At 39.4% G+C, this 12,950-nt stretch overlaps 3 protein-coding genes across 4 annotated transcripts in view; 1 reads left to right on the top strand and 2 right to left on the bottom strand.

The window, feature by feature from the left end:
* The window catches only part of slx4ip (SLX4 interacting protein), a 37,338-nt gene extending 30,646 nt beyond the window's left edge, over nt 1-6,692 (bottom strand). Inside the window, exons 1-2 of one of the 2 annotated variants that reach the window (XM_086093092.1) lie at nt 3,825-6,692; nt 3,607-3,662 (exon numbers count right to left, since the gene is read on the bottom strand). In XM_086093092.1, coding sequence (XP_085949218.1) covers nt 3,607-3,633 — 27 coding nt within the window. In that variant the 5' untranslated portion in view covers nt 3,634-3,662; nt 3,825-6,692. The remainder of the gene's footprint in view (nt 1-3,606; nt 3,663-3,824) is intronic. The other variant, XM_086093093.1, reaches the window with a different exon arrangement.
* Nucleotides 3,902-7,673, top strand: mkks (MKKS centrosomal shuttling protein). The gene is made up of 4 exons (XM_086093089.1): nt 3,902-5,333; nt 5,507-5,688; nt 5,762-5,872; nt 5,947-7,673. Exons 1-4 carry the CDS (start codon nt 4,349-4,351, stop codon nt 6,367-6,369), a joined length of 1,701 nt encoding a protein of 566 aa, XP_085949215.1. The 5' UTR covers nt 3,902-4,348; the 3' UTR covers nt 6,370-7,673.
* On the bottom strand, nt 6,852-11,888 carry srd5a2b (steroid-5-alpha-reductase, alpha polypeptide 2b). The gene is made up of 6 exons (XM_086093096.1): nt 11,707-11,888; nt 9,449-9,783; nt 7,591-7,751; nt 7,413-7,514; nt 7,187-7,337; nt 6,852-7,105 (listed from the first exon to the last, which is right to left on the bottom strand). The coding sequence occupies exons 2-6, from the start codon at nt 9,730-9,732 to the stop codon at nt 7,039-7,041; spliced, it is 765 nt and encodes a 254-aa protein (XP_085949222.1). The 5' UTR covers nt 9,733-9,783; nt 11,707-11,888; the 3' UTR covers nt 6,852-7,038.
* Nucleotides 11,889-12,950: the final 1,062 nt, after the last annotated feature.

Here is a 12,950-nt window from a genome sequence, read left to right as displayed (position 1 = left end):
AAACATCCTCTTTTGACAGGACATCTCCACTTTTTTACATCGTGTCCGGGCAACCGAGGTTCTTTTATGAATTCGTGAAAATAGCTGGTTTGCGTCGCGCGGCAAATGGGAGCGGAGTTCATTGTGTTACTGCGACTGGTAGACCACCGACTGATCTTAAGTCGATCGCAAGTGTGTAGGGAAAAAATTTATTATTATTATTGTTATATATTCATTGTTTTAAATGTATTTTAAAAGAAAAAGTAGGTCAGCATTTTATGTATGTTCAAATAAGATCCTGAGCTATGTCGGCGGCTCGGAACTTTAGCTCACTGGTAATACTCTGCGCCGCCAAACCTGAGGGCTTGGACTGATCCTGATTTGCACCATTAAAAGAAAAAAAAGAAGTTGATCGTGGGTGCCAAAAAAACAAAAGTTGCATTGTCATTATTTATTAATTTGATTTGTCAAGTAAGACTTCAAAAGAAAGTTATGTTTTTTTTGTGTTTTTTTCTACACATGCTGAGGGATACTTGACTCGTTGAGACATTTTAAGCAGTAAAAAGGTCATCTTTTGTCCATAATTAATTTGATGATTTTATTATTTTTCCACGCACAATTAATACCTTTAAAAACTATTGATTTTTCCACTTGCCGTCGTCTGCAAGTAACATCACCTGAGCTGAGGAAGTAGGAAACGACCAATCATGGCTCACCTGTTTTCTGGGTTTGGTCAGCAAACTGAGCCATGATTGTTCATTACCTACTTTCTCAGCACAGGTGATGTCATCTTCAGTGGTAAAATATGAACTTTTTACTGCTGAAAATGGCTCAATGAGTCAAGTATACCTTTAAAATAGTTAACATATGGCATCTCTGAATAAACTTTGATGAGTATCATTTAAGCATCTCGAGGCCGGGGGGTGAGTGTCCTCATTATTGGAAATAAAAATATGGCCATGCTAGTACCGACCATAAAGCAGTGCCAGTTTATTTTATTTTATTTTTTATTTTTGGCCAACTCCACCTCATTAGGCTCCTTAAGAAGGATCCGCTATGTTGAAAAAATGTCAAAATGTTTGCTCTGATAGTGTACAGAGACATGATGTGTGGTCCCACATGGGCTCCTCTACAGAGTGACAACAACACTAAACAGTGCATAAACCTCTGACATGAAAATGTTCTGCGGTGCCTCAAACCTTTTCTACTAAAAACAACTGGATTTCTGCCGCCGCTTTCTACATTAGATGTTTAGATGTCGGCGGTGCATTTTGCTAATAAAAGGCAGATTGCGAGGTTCTAGAGTGGTAATGTCCTGGCAGCCGGCACTTCAGTGGATCAGTGTTTTTGCCTGCGGGCCCTTTTCGGGAGGTCTATGAAGTGGCGGGTGACTACATGGTCTACGCCTATAAGAAAGCGCACCCCCTTCAGTTGTGCAGACAAGGGAGGGAGTTCCTTTGAAAAACAAAATAAAGGATCATAAAAGTTACTAGCGAACAGCCTAGTAAACATGGCACTGTGAACATGACGCATAAATGCTTTCACTATGCTGGCAAACTGCAACGGGCTAACAGACTTACATGCATTCCTAAATATAATGTTTCCATGGAGAATGTCATCCCAGAAGTTGATCCATTCATTTAACCCACGGTGACAGTGGTGTTGGTTTTGTGAAAGGGGAGCCAGTTGCAGTGCCTTGAATGCTATTGTTTAGCCTGGTCTCTTCTTACTTGCTTGTTTGTGGTTAGTTGGTTGAGTGTGGTTGAGCCTGAGCATTTTCTCAGGCAGAATAACACAACTGTATCATTATGTGCCCAGTGGGAAGGAACCCGCCGTGAACCTCGAGCGTTTTACTCTCCCACAACCAACTAGTGGTGGGGGGTGCTGAAGTGGCCTGTATGCAGGCATGCATATGAAACAAATAAAGGGGAGTGGGTGCAATATCTGGTCAGCAGGGCACACATGGAATAGTGGAGGATGTGGAGATCAGTGCAAAATGTCTGAAGCTCTTGTTCAAAACTCTCAATAAATGAAACATCAACAAAACAGAGATCATCAGCTTTGCCTGCACTTAACAAAAACATCTGAGGTGCATTATTGCTGACAGAGAATCAGACTGAGGATGAACGACTGTTTTTTTTTTTTTTTAATAGAAGGAGTTTCCTGCCTTGTATGAATTGACATTCTCACTAACAAAGACCCTGAGGGAGGCAATCCTGTTTGACATTTGCACCAAGGTTGACCAGAACCAGAAATAGTAGTCTGGCATGACAGAGTTCAAACGTGTCGTACTACTTCCCTCTAGTGGCAAAAAGTTGTTACTATAAGACAATAATATCAAGAACCACTGAACCATACATATATTTTCAGATAAATACTTTCTCCAGTTACACAACACATATTTTGTGGTTATACCCCCCCCCCCCCCAAAAAAAATCATAGTAAGATGTGCTTCTTGCTGAAAACAGTAGGAGGTACAATTTGGCAGTGATAGCGACTTTAGAGTCTTCAGCATCTCATGCATTCCCATGCTTCCCTCTATCACGACTATTACTATAATTTTTCTATAAAATTGTTGTAAATACACATCTGCGGAGGAGCAATTGTAGGGGATGTTCAATTACACTTTATTCTAGTAAGGCCTAAACAACCAAAGTCAACTGGCATAAACTCCAGCTCACCAATGAGCCTGAACAGGATAAGCGGGACAGAATATGGTCAAATAAAATGGCTATTGCTATTTCTATCTGCACCTTGGCTTTTTAATTTATATAACTGATTATTTTTGACTGATATGTTTTATTGATTATATTTTAATTGTGTGTTTTTAACCTGTCTTTTTTTCATTTCTGTAAAAAACTGTGAGTTGCCCTGTGTATGAATTATGCTATACAAATAAACTTTGCCTTGCCTTGCCTTGCCTTGCCTTGCCTTGCCTTGCCTATTGCAAATATATTTTTGGGTGAATTCTTCAGTAGGGCACCTTTAACCAGTGACACTCATATTCATACCAATTTTAAGTTTGTAATAAACTTCTCATGCATGTTTTTGGAATGTGAGAGGAAGCCAGAGTACCAGGAGCAAATACGCAAGCACGGGGATATCCTGCAAACTTCATACGAGAAGCTTGGACAACCCCGAACAGCAGAAGTGAGACAAACAATATTTCAGTAGAACGTTGATAAAAATAAATCAAAATCTATTTTTAAACTACAGATAGGTGCAGTGTTTCTTTATATGCCCCATTAGATTTTAGTTCAGATTAAAACATTTCTGAAAGAGCAGAGATCAATGTAAAAACAAAACGACAGCTACATAGATTATAGTATCTGGAACAGTGTACAGTGTTCAACTACAGATTTCCTAATTAAAATATGGTCCATTGTTTTGTTTTAATCAAATTGTGCAAAAACAAACTTAAAACAACAAACAAACAAAAGACGATATGATATACTATACTTAACTATAATAACCACAAGTGCGATAGATGCATAATATCCTAGAACAAAACACACTGTGCTACGAGAGTAATGCACAACAAAAACATACAAAATTCGATTAAAGAAACCCGAAAATATACCGTCTTTTGCAGCTCTATATACAGTATATTATTGTCTTTCCACTTACCTTAATAACAAATTTGAACGGTGCCATTGCAGTTATAGAAGTACAGTAGTTTTCGCCTGAAAACATACAGTGCAGGATTAAACAACTATTTTACTATTAAATCTGCATCCTGCAAACAGCTGTATTCTTTTCCATCCTGATTAATAGGTACACCATGCGTAAATTATTCAATTGTAAAAGCATGCAACTACAGCAAAATGTGACGATACATTTCTTACCGCTAATAGTTTGAATTTTTGTGCAGTCATTTGGCTGCTGAAGATGACGTCACATTCATACGCGCAATCTTGCGACGAAAAACAGTGTAAACGCACTCGCTTTTAAGACGTTGAAAATCCCGTGCCTCGACCTTTCTTTATGTATCTGATATCGATATAACTTCACACAGGAAATCTATTATAATTGTCGCAAATTCGAAACATTTTAAATTATGCGACCGCTGGACCAGTAGGACCAGCAGGTCCCAACGCTTGGCCACTGCCATGGAAACAAGTATTCCGCAAGTATTTTTTTACGTGTGATCACATTATATGTATTACATTATGTGTATTACAAAAAAATAATACTATATTATTTGACTCCTTGAAGTGACTGAATTCACGTTTTTTCGATGTAGTGTTAATTACAATCAGGCAAAGCCGTAACTTGCAACACTGTTTTTCAACCGAGCAGATTTGTCAATTCATCTGCGCTAACAACATTTTCAGAGTTTGGTGTTCAAGTGATCATTTCGGGAAATGAGATGTCTCGACTCGTTAAGAAATCACCAGCGCTTTGCACGGATCTACCACTGGAAAACAGTGACATTTTGAACAAGCTTCATCTTTTGGGTCAGCTTCTCAGATCTTGTTTTGGTCCATCGGGGAGACTGAAGCACATTCACAACAACATCGGAGGGCAAGTTGTGACCACCTCAACGTCATCAGTGCTTCTTCCAGCTATTAATTCATCGATACCGCTTCTAAATCTAATTTTAGCCTCCATTCGCAGTCACGTTTCTCGTTTTAGTGACTGTGGGTTGTTTGCAGCTATTCTTTGCGTGACTCTCATTGAAAAAGTCAAGCAGTCTGGTCCACGACACAACGAGGCTATCAGGATAAATAAACACCTGTTGGATCTGTGCACCAATTATCTTCACCAAGAGGAATGTGATTGTAAAGTAAAGCTTGACTTTTGCAGTAGCCAAAACTTAATCAAGATGGCTGGCAGTATTCTATGCAGCAAACCGGCCACTATGCTAACACAGAATGAAGCACTTCACATCAGCAAGTTGGCAGTGCAAGCCTTTTTACTGACTGTGCCGTCTAACAACACTGGTATAGTAACCCTGGGTACGACACTAATCGTGACCATTGAGGGTCTTCCTGTAATGGAGTCTGTGGTGTTTCCAGGATTATTAGTTGACATCCCAGATGGTTTTGAGGGCTTGGAGGTGAGAAATCCCCCCTGCAATCCGCTGTGTGTGGTATTGTTTAGTACATCCCTTGCTGGTGATCTTTCTGAAATAGGAGATGGGCCGATTGAGATCCAGTACGGCGCTGACATAGACTCTCAGATCCTAGATCACCTCCTCGAGATTGGCAAACGGGCATTGAAAGATGAGGTGAAGTTATTTGTTTGCCAGAAGGTCATCCATCCAGTTCTGCAGCAATACCTGAGGAGTCATGGCATCATAGTCGTGGAGAGAGTGGGGATTAATCTCATGCAGCCTCTTGCTCGACTCACAGGTAGCTACAACTTGAGACATTTCGAAGTGCTGTTTTGAACATAACAACCATGTCTTGTTTTCAATTTACAGCCCTCAAATATATGTGTCACAGTTTTAACAACCATGTCTTGTTTTCAATTTACAGCCCTCAAATATATGTGTCACAGTTTTTGTTTTGTCTAACTCCATAAGGGGCTCAGCCTGTAGCAACGTTACACACTACAATCCCTCACAAGGCCTATGGAAAGGTGAGGAATGTCACCTCAAGACAGTTTGGATCCAAGACTATGCTGCATTTGTATCCTGCTGAGGAGTCTGTGATTTGTACCACAGTCCTCTGCCACAGGAATGAGACGATGTTAAACGAGTTGAAGGTATGATTAGCTAAAAGACGCATTAAAGGTGAATATATGCAGTAGTTGTTTATTGTCTGTGTGGTCATGAAAGGTGGCATGCCAGAAGACAGAACACGTGCTACGACTTACCCTGAGGGAACCGTTTGCCTTACTTGGGGGCGGGTGCACAGAGACCCACCTCGCTGCTTACATCAGACACCAAGTATACACCAATGTTATTTAGGCTCATTTGCATATCACTATTCTCTCCACTTAATTGCTTCATTTTAATCCTAGTGTGACGCCACTTCAAGTGCATCGCGGTTAGGCTGCCTGCAAACGGAGTACCTTCTTGGCGTGGAGGCTTTCTGCAGCTCTCTTGAGTCGGTGGCCGCAGCACTGCAGCACGACGGCGGGGATTCTCTCATCGATCTGACTTGCGCGCACCACTGGACTCTTCCAAAAGATGCGAGACGAGATGACGTGGAGACTTGTGTGAGCAGGTGTGGATGTGGACTGATGGAGAGTAGCCAGAGTAAGAAGTGGTGTCACTTGAACACCAAATATCCCGTGTTCTCACCTGCATCCTTGACTGGAGATGTCACTGTGCATGCAAAGGTGCTTGACTCCTTCACAGCAAAGCTTAACGCTTTACAGGTTGCTATAGAAACTGTAAATGTTGTTCTTGATATACGATATACTATACAGGATATTAACTGACTCAAACCGGATGGATGGGCCAGATACATTGAACTGTAAATTTACAAAACATTAACTCATTCACTCCTAGCAATTTTCACTGAAGCAACCCCCTTCGCTCCTGGCTGTTTTACTGGATTTTGACAGATTTTGCAAGTCCCACAGAATATTGTGTTCTATTGGTATAAAAATAAAGATTAGAGTCTCTTCTCTCATCAGGGAAAAAAAGTACGTTTGTATCTATTTCCGTTTTGCAGCAATTACCAATAGAATATAGCCAAGTGTCATCGTTATTTACATTTATGTTGAAAACTGGCAAAAAGAGCTTGTTGCAAAGAGGGCCTGGTGGATCTCTTATACTCTGCTGTCACCTGCTGGACGTTTTTTTTTTAAATAACTACCATTGCTTTAAGCCACCTCTTCATGTCAGAAGCTGCATCAAAGCCTTCTAAGTATGTTCTTGCATAAAAATAAAGTGAAGGACAAAGTATTCAAAAAAAAAAGTATTTACACATTTTGGGATTTTAATGAGGTTAAAAACAACCTCAGATTTAGTAAGAATAACATAAAATTAGCTTTGAGTTTTTCCATATAATTGACTGAATATGGGTGAACATTTTGTCCTTTTTAGCATGTTGCTCTCTCTCTCTTTCTCTCTCCAATGTCTTCATATCACAATAGGACGTTTTCTCATAGTAAAAATGGAAGCAGAACCTTTCGAGACTTGGGGTAGTCCTGGAATTTACCCTTGTAAAACCTATATTTAAAAAAAAAAAATACAGCAAATGAGACAGTCTGTCACTCACTTGGTATGTGTTAAGATTGTAGTACTAGTCACCTGTGATGGTAAAAGGCTCTTGGTCCAATGAAGCATGTAGTAAACACAAAAAAGGAAAGCGATGGAAAACCCCAAGTGGCCATGGTGTAGCCAAACCACTCAATAATCTCTCCAAAATAATTTGGAGCAGATACATACTCAAAAAGGCCTCCTGCAGGAAAAATGGGGAGAAGAAAAATGATAGCTAATACCATATGAGTTAACCATGATAGAAACTGTTTCATACCTTTAGGGACCTTGTAAATCACTTCCCCCTTTTTCCTCAGGTTACGTAGTGTGTAATCACTGTGTGTATTGATTGCCATTCCAGTGTAAAATAGAAATAAACCTAAAAGAAATCATCACAAATTCATTGAAAATATGAACTCAACGAAATGTAACCTATCCATGTGTTTGACATCCACCAATTTTGAAGCAACAGCCAGTTTTCCACTCGTCCAGCTGAGCACAATGCAACAGGTAATATCCCTGCAAGAATCCGTTTGTAGAGGTGACGATAATTGCTCCCATCATCACATTCAGTGGGTAAGGTTGTCCTCTGCTCAGAAGTGAGTAGACAAATGTTCTGGCGTCAAAAGAAGGTAAACAAAGTAAATTCAGCGTTTAGCTTTGCAAGATGATTTCAAACCAAATATTCATGTTACTTTTTGTAAACAGTGTTACAGTTGGCCTATATTACTTATCTGTGGGAATGTGCCAACCACTAATCTCTTTTGCTGTCACAATTTAAGCCTACAATAATTTGTCTGATTAAAGGAGATGTACATTTAAAAAAAAAATAATTGTCTTTACAATATGTTGTCTGGGCCCCCACTAATCTAAACACAACATTCCGATTAACACTGCTTTTGTTGAATATGAGTTACAGCAAAATACACACATTTTTATCTATTTCAGGGGGCGGCCATTTTACCATGTGCTGTCGCTTAAAAATCACATCACAGGTGCTCAGGGCTCAGATAACCAATCACGGCTCAGCTTCAGAAAACAGGAGCTGTGATTATTGGTCGTTACCTGAGCAACTGAAATGTCATTTTCAGGTGACAGCAGGTGGCAAAATGGCCGCTTTCTGTCATGGATTAAAAACGGGTGGCTTTTGCTGCTTAGTTCAGATTCCACAAACGCAATATTAATCAGAATGCAGTGTTTAGACTAGTGGTGCTGCATACTGCAAACTATTGTAAATACATTTTTTAGATTGACTTCCACTTTAATGACAATGCCATTGTTGCGAATAGAGAAAATATGGAAGGAATTATAAACTCAAAAACAAAAATTGAACACCTGGTTATAAGTTATTTCTTTTTGGTAACATGCCAATCTTTATCGGCAGCACGAAACAAAGATGTATGGCTTTCATTTCTCCAGTTGAAGGCTAACAAACAAGGTAAGGGACCAAATCAAAAATGGCAAAATTTCGTTGAGACGCTGTCAACAATAAAAATGCTAATAAACAGAGACAACCGCAATAACAAAAACAACAGGAACTACAACAATAACAACGAATGAGGCTAATTATGAGTCACCAGACCAGACTCAATATTTGGTTGGACGCAGAGCCGTTGATAGAGAGAGTTGGGCCAACTCGGTTTCTGCGGGGTAACAAGATGGCGTCCATATGTCATGTGACCAGCAGTCGACCAATTACAGCGTAGTACTCTACGTAGAGTACTACGCTGTAATTGGTCGACTGCTGGTCACATGTCTACGTAGAGTACTACGCTGTAATTGGTCAACTGCTGGTCACATGACATGGACGCAATCACCCGAGACAGGCCAAACTCTCTCAATCAACAGCTCTGGTTGGACCACCGCGGCTCTGAACCTTTAAATGTTGCTAAGCATAAAAGAATATGAATGAGCGCTGGACAAGACAGATGGTTAACATTTTGTGAATTTTGATTTTGACCACTACCTTTTTTATTTTTTATTTTTTTTATTTTTGCCTTCTACATATAGCTCTGCAAATGTCCAAGCTTCAATTTGATATATCGCATGAGTGAACAGAATATTGCCTGCATTTCATTACCTCCATTACATAATGGGATTGAGTATTTCATCTACAGTATCTTGTCAATCACTATTATTTATCATGTTTGTTCAAATTCCTATGCTCTTCATGCACTGACATACAGGCAGCCTTATTTTATTTTTTTGCCATGCATTCTTGCCAATAAATCAGATCGAGTTCAGTCAAGGGTGCCTTCGCTGTAGCCTACCGCTATCTGCAGACGGATCTCTTCACGACTACGTTTCTTTTACCTGTGAAAATAGTGCAGGCAAAAGGTTCCAAGCAGTAGCATCTTTCCCACACTGTCGGGTTTGTCCGAAGTGAGCATCAGAAGTAATGGGATCAGAATAGCTGGCAACTCCTGGACGAACCAAGCCAGGCGAGCTGGCACCAACCTGGTGTGAGGAGTGTGTACCATGTGGCGGCCATAGCAGGTTTGGGTTTTCTTGTGATGGTACAGATGCAATAGTCCTGCCAAGACCATGCCGAAGCTGAAATAGTTCAGTAAATCCTTGTTGCAGTCTGTCTGTTTCATCTTTTCCTCTTGTGAAGTCCGCAGGAATGTCAAACAGCCACTTTGGAATATCTCAAAAACAAAGAAAGGAGTGTCCGTTGTGAGTTCATTGTGTGCTTATACAAATGTGATTTAATTGACTAATTATTCTTTTTTTTCCTTCTCCACTTTGAAGACACAGGCCTACGGAAAAAATGCTACCGTCAACAACATCAGGATACTGATGGCGCTGGCATTGATTGATCTCATAGACGAAATAACAGATCAAATAGACAACAAAACACATTCTGGAGGTATATTCATTGTCTTGAAAAAAGCCTTTGACACAATTGATAACAACATAATTCTTTGGAAAAAAAAATTGCAACAAAACGGGATTAGATTGGGTGAAGTCTTATTTAACTGATAGACAACAGTATGTGCAAATATGGGAGTGCCGTTCAAGAAGGGGGAGCATCATTTGTGGAGTTCCCCAGGGGTCTGTGCTAGGACCTTTATTATTTTTGTTATATATAAATGATCTTGGTGATGTGTCATCAAGACTTAAATATATATTATTTGCTGATGATACTACAATACTAGCTTCGGGCAAAAATCTTGGAACAGAGATAACGGTAGAACTTAACAAACTCAAAGAATGGTTTGATTAAAAAAAAAAAACTTTGATTAAATATACTTAAAACAAAAGTTATGGGTTTTTTGGGGGTAAATTTAAAGAGAACACTTAAATACAAATTAAAATCGATAATGTTGAAATTGAGAGGGTACAGGAATACAAGTTTCTCGGGGTGATACTGAGTCATAATAATAGTTGGAGACCTCAAATAAATAGCACCCGTTCCAAATTTGCAAAAAAATATTGCAATAATGAGTAAATGCAGGTACCTGCTTGATGAAAAATTACTCCACATACTTTATTGCTCACTTATTCTTCCATGTTTAAGCTATTGTATTGAGGTTTGGGGAAATACTTGGAAATGCTATTTAGACTACAGAAGAAAGCTGTTAGGATTATGCACAATGTCGGATTCAGGGCCCATACTAACGCACTGTTCCTAGAATCTAAACTATTAAAGCTTGAAGATCTAGTAAAACTCAAATCTCTATTAATATGATATAAAGCAAATAGCAGTTAACTTAAAAAAAAAAAAAAACACCTAACCCTAACCCTAATTGTCCCAGACAACTGAGCTCCTAGCATCATTGGGACGCAAAACCCCCTCCCACCATGGAAAAGTGACAGCTCATTGAGGGGTGAGAAAAACACCAGAAAAGTTATTGTTGACTCAGTAAAGTGAAAGTTTGTTAATAAATGCCAATATTAAAATGGCCTTTGACAGATTGGGCAAAGTCATTCTCAGGCAAACAAAGTTAATGCCAAATGACTCCAAAGAAAGATAACCAGTTTGTCTTGATTTGAAGACCAACTTTGTAGCTGTACACCAGTGAGCTCCAAAATGTTTTTCTCTAACTGACACAGACCGCAGGGCACGGTTCCAGTAATCAGTAGGCCTACAGTTGGACTGCTTGTTTTCAGCAAACTGTTTTTGGGCTTTCTTTCTGAGCCAGCTTAAGAACAGGATACTTTCTGGGATGACAGCCATGTAAACCCTGTGCAGCATAATATGCTCTGACCAGCGACAAGCTGGCGTCCCGCTTCATCAACCCCATTAACAGTTATGTATCTGTCTTCTTCAGATAATCTCTTGATATGACACAGGCCACGAGGACCAAACTTTTTGATAGACCCCGACAAGGCCTGTTTCAAGTGGAACCGGTCTATGAAATCCCGCTGTTACTTTTTTTTGCCTTATAGCCCAGCTAATAATAGCTTGTGCCCTACTTGGCAAAGAACTGTACTCCAAAATACTGCTTAAATTCATAAATCATACACATTTGTGTATCACAGATGAGAGCTACTTAAGCAGGCAAAAAGCTGATGATGAATTTGCATGTTTGATCAGTATTGACAGGTGTCACAAGAGGTGTACTCACCTTCTGTTGTGTAGCTTTCCCAGGTCTTTTGTTGATAAGATGTCAAAGATCAGGCCGAGAATTAGTATTAAGCCAATAGTAACATCACACACAAAAATATTTACAGTGCAATGGAGACATCCAACAAGTTTCTTGTCAGATGAGCTGCTCTTCTGGATTCTCTCGCTTTTTATGTGACTGCCTCTGCCCACAAAGTGTTGGGATTTCCATCAGTTACCTCAAGGCCATTGGCCCTGACATTATGTTTTATTATACAATGTTTCATAATCTGGCAGTCAGGATTTGCGGGAATGCTTTTGTGTAACAAAAATGCAACTTTTCACACTACAACAGTGGTTCTTAACCCCACCAGTTTCCTATGCATATTCACCGAACCTTTCTTTATTTTTATTTTTGTCAAATTCATGACATAGGTATAGGGTTTACCGGTGGACAAAGTGAACAAAGAGAGTAGCCTTCTCATTGAATCTGGCTCTCTTCATCTTGAATTCAGTATCTGTTGTATTCTTGTATTCCCCATCCCCATGCAGTTTTAAAGCCGTTCTCTGCAATAATATGGCCAAAAATATCTTTACAATAGCCTTTTTATTTGACCATTTATGAATGAACTATCATATTAGTAGATTGACACCTTAGTTGTTTGCAATAGTTACTCCTGCCTCTGGCCAATAGTTGTCAAACTGGATCCGCCCTCTGGCTGTGGATGTGACGTCAAGGGCGTGTTGTGTATGTGAAGAAGGGTGTATGCGGATTATGATGCTTCAATTGTGTCATTTTCAAAGTTGGTTGACCTGTTTTCATGTGAAATGTATTTTTTATTTATTTATTGTACTTAACTTTAAAATGAACAAAGATTTTGTCAGGTAACTGCAAGATGTTTTTGAATGGTGCATGCAGTTTCATTTTTCGACAACAGATGGCAGTAGCGACCTGAAATTGATTTTTCTTCGTTCAGTTGCTTTAAATTGTACTCGATACTAATTGTGCACTAGAATTGTACAACTTGGCATTGCAAATAATGCCGGAAGACAATTGTGATTATATATATATAAAAAAACTCTTGGTAGAAACAGATGACTGGAAAAGCCATAAAAATGATCAAACAGAAAGAACATTCTCCCCCCAGACTTTGTCCTGATGCCTTATGGCAAAAAATAAATAAAATGGCGTGTCTCTCTATTGACAGGTTGGACAACAATATAATCTTAAGTGAAGGCATTGCTTTTGCCACAAGACAGCTCAAT

Source organism: Leptonotus elevatus, chromosome 13 (genome assembly GCF_054856555.1).
Source record: "Leptonotus elevatus isolate MCC_2025b chromosome 13, RoL_Lele_1.0, whole genome shotgun sequence".
Taxonomy (NCBI): Eukaryota; Metazoa; Chordata; class Actinopteri; order Syngnathiformes; family Syngnathidae; genus Leptonotus; species Leptonotus elevatus.
This window is presented reverse-complemented; position numbering and strand designations above follow the sequence as displayed.

What these genes read in the sequence shown, in the direction of transcription:
- mkks (XM_086093089.1), top strand. Translation starts at nt 4,349, where the DNA reads ATGTCTCGACTCGTTAAGAAATCACCAGCGCTTTGCACGGATCTACCA. An exon ending in GCCTCTTGCTCGACTCACAG is followed by an intron (nt 5,334 to 5,506) that starts GTAGCTACAACT and finishes TAACTCCATAAG; the next exon opens with GGGCTCAGCCTGTAGCAACG. An exon ending in CTGCTTACATCAGACACCAA is followed by an intron (nt 5,873 to 5,946) that starts GTATACACCAAT and finishes TTTTAATCCTAG; the next exon opens with TGTGACGCCACTTCAAGTGC.
- srd5a2b (XM_086093096.1), bottom strand. Translation starts at nt 9,732, where the DNA reads ATGAAACAGACAGACTGCAACAAGGATTTACTGAACTATTTCAGCTTC. An exon ending in GATTTACAAGGTCCCTAAAG is followed by an intron (nt 7,338 to 7,412) that starts GTATGAAACAGT and finishes TTTTTCCTGCAG; the next exon opens with GAGGCCTTTTTGAGTATGTA. An exon ending in AGAGCCTTTTACCATCACAG is followed by an intron (nt 7,106 to 7,186) that starts GTGACTAGTACT and finishes TTTTAAATATAG; the next exon opens with GTTTTACAAGGGTAAATTCC.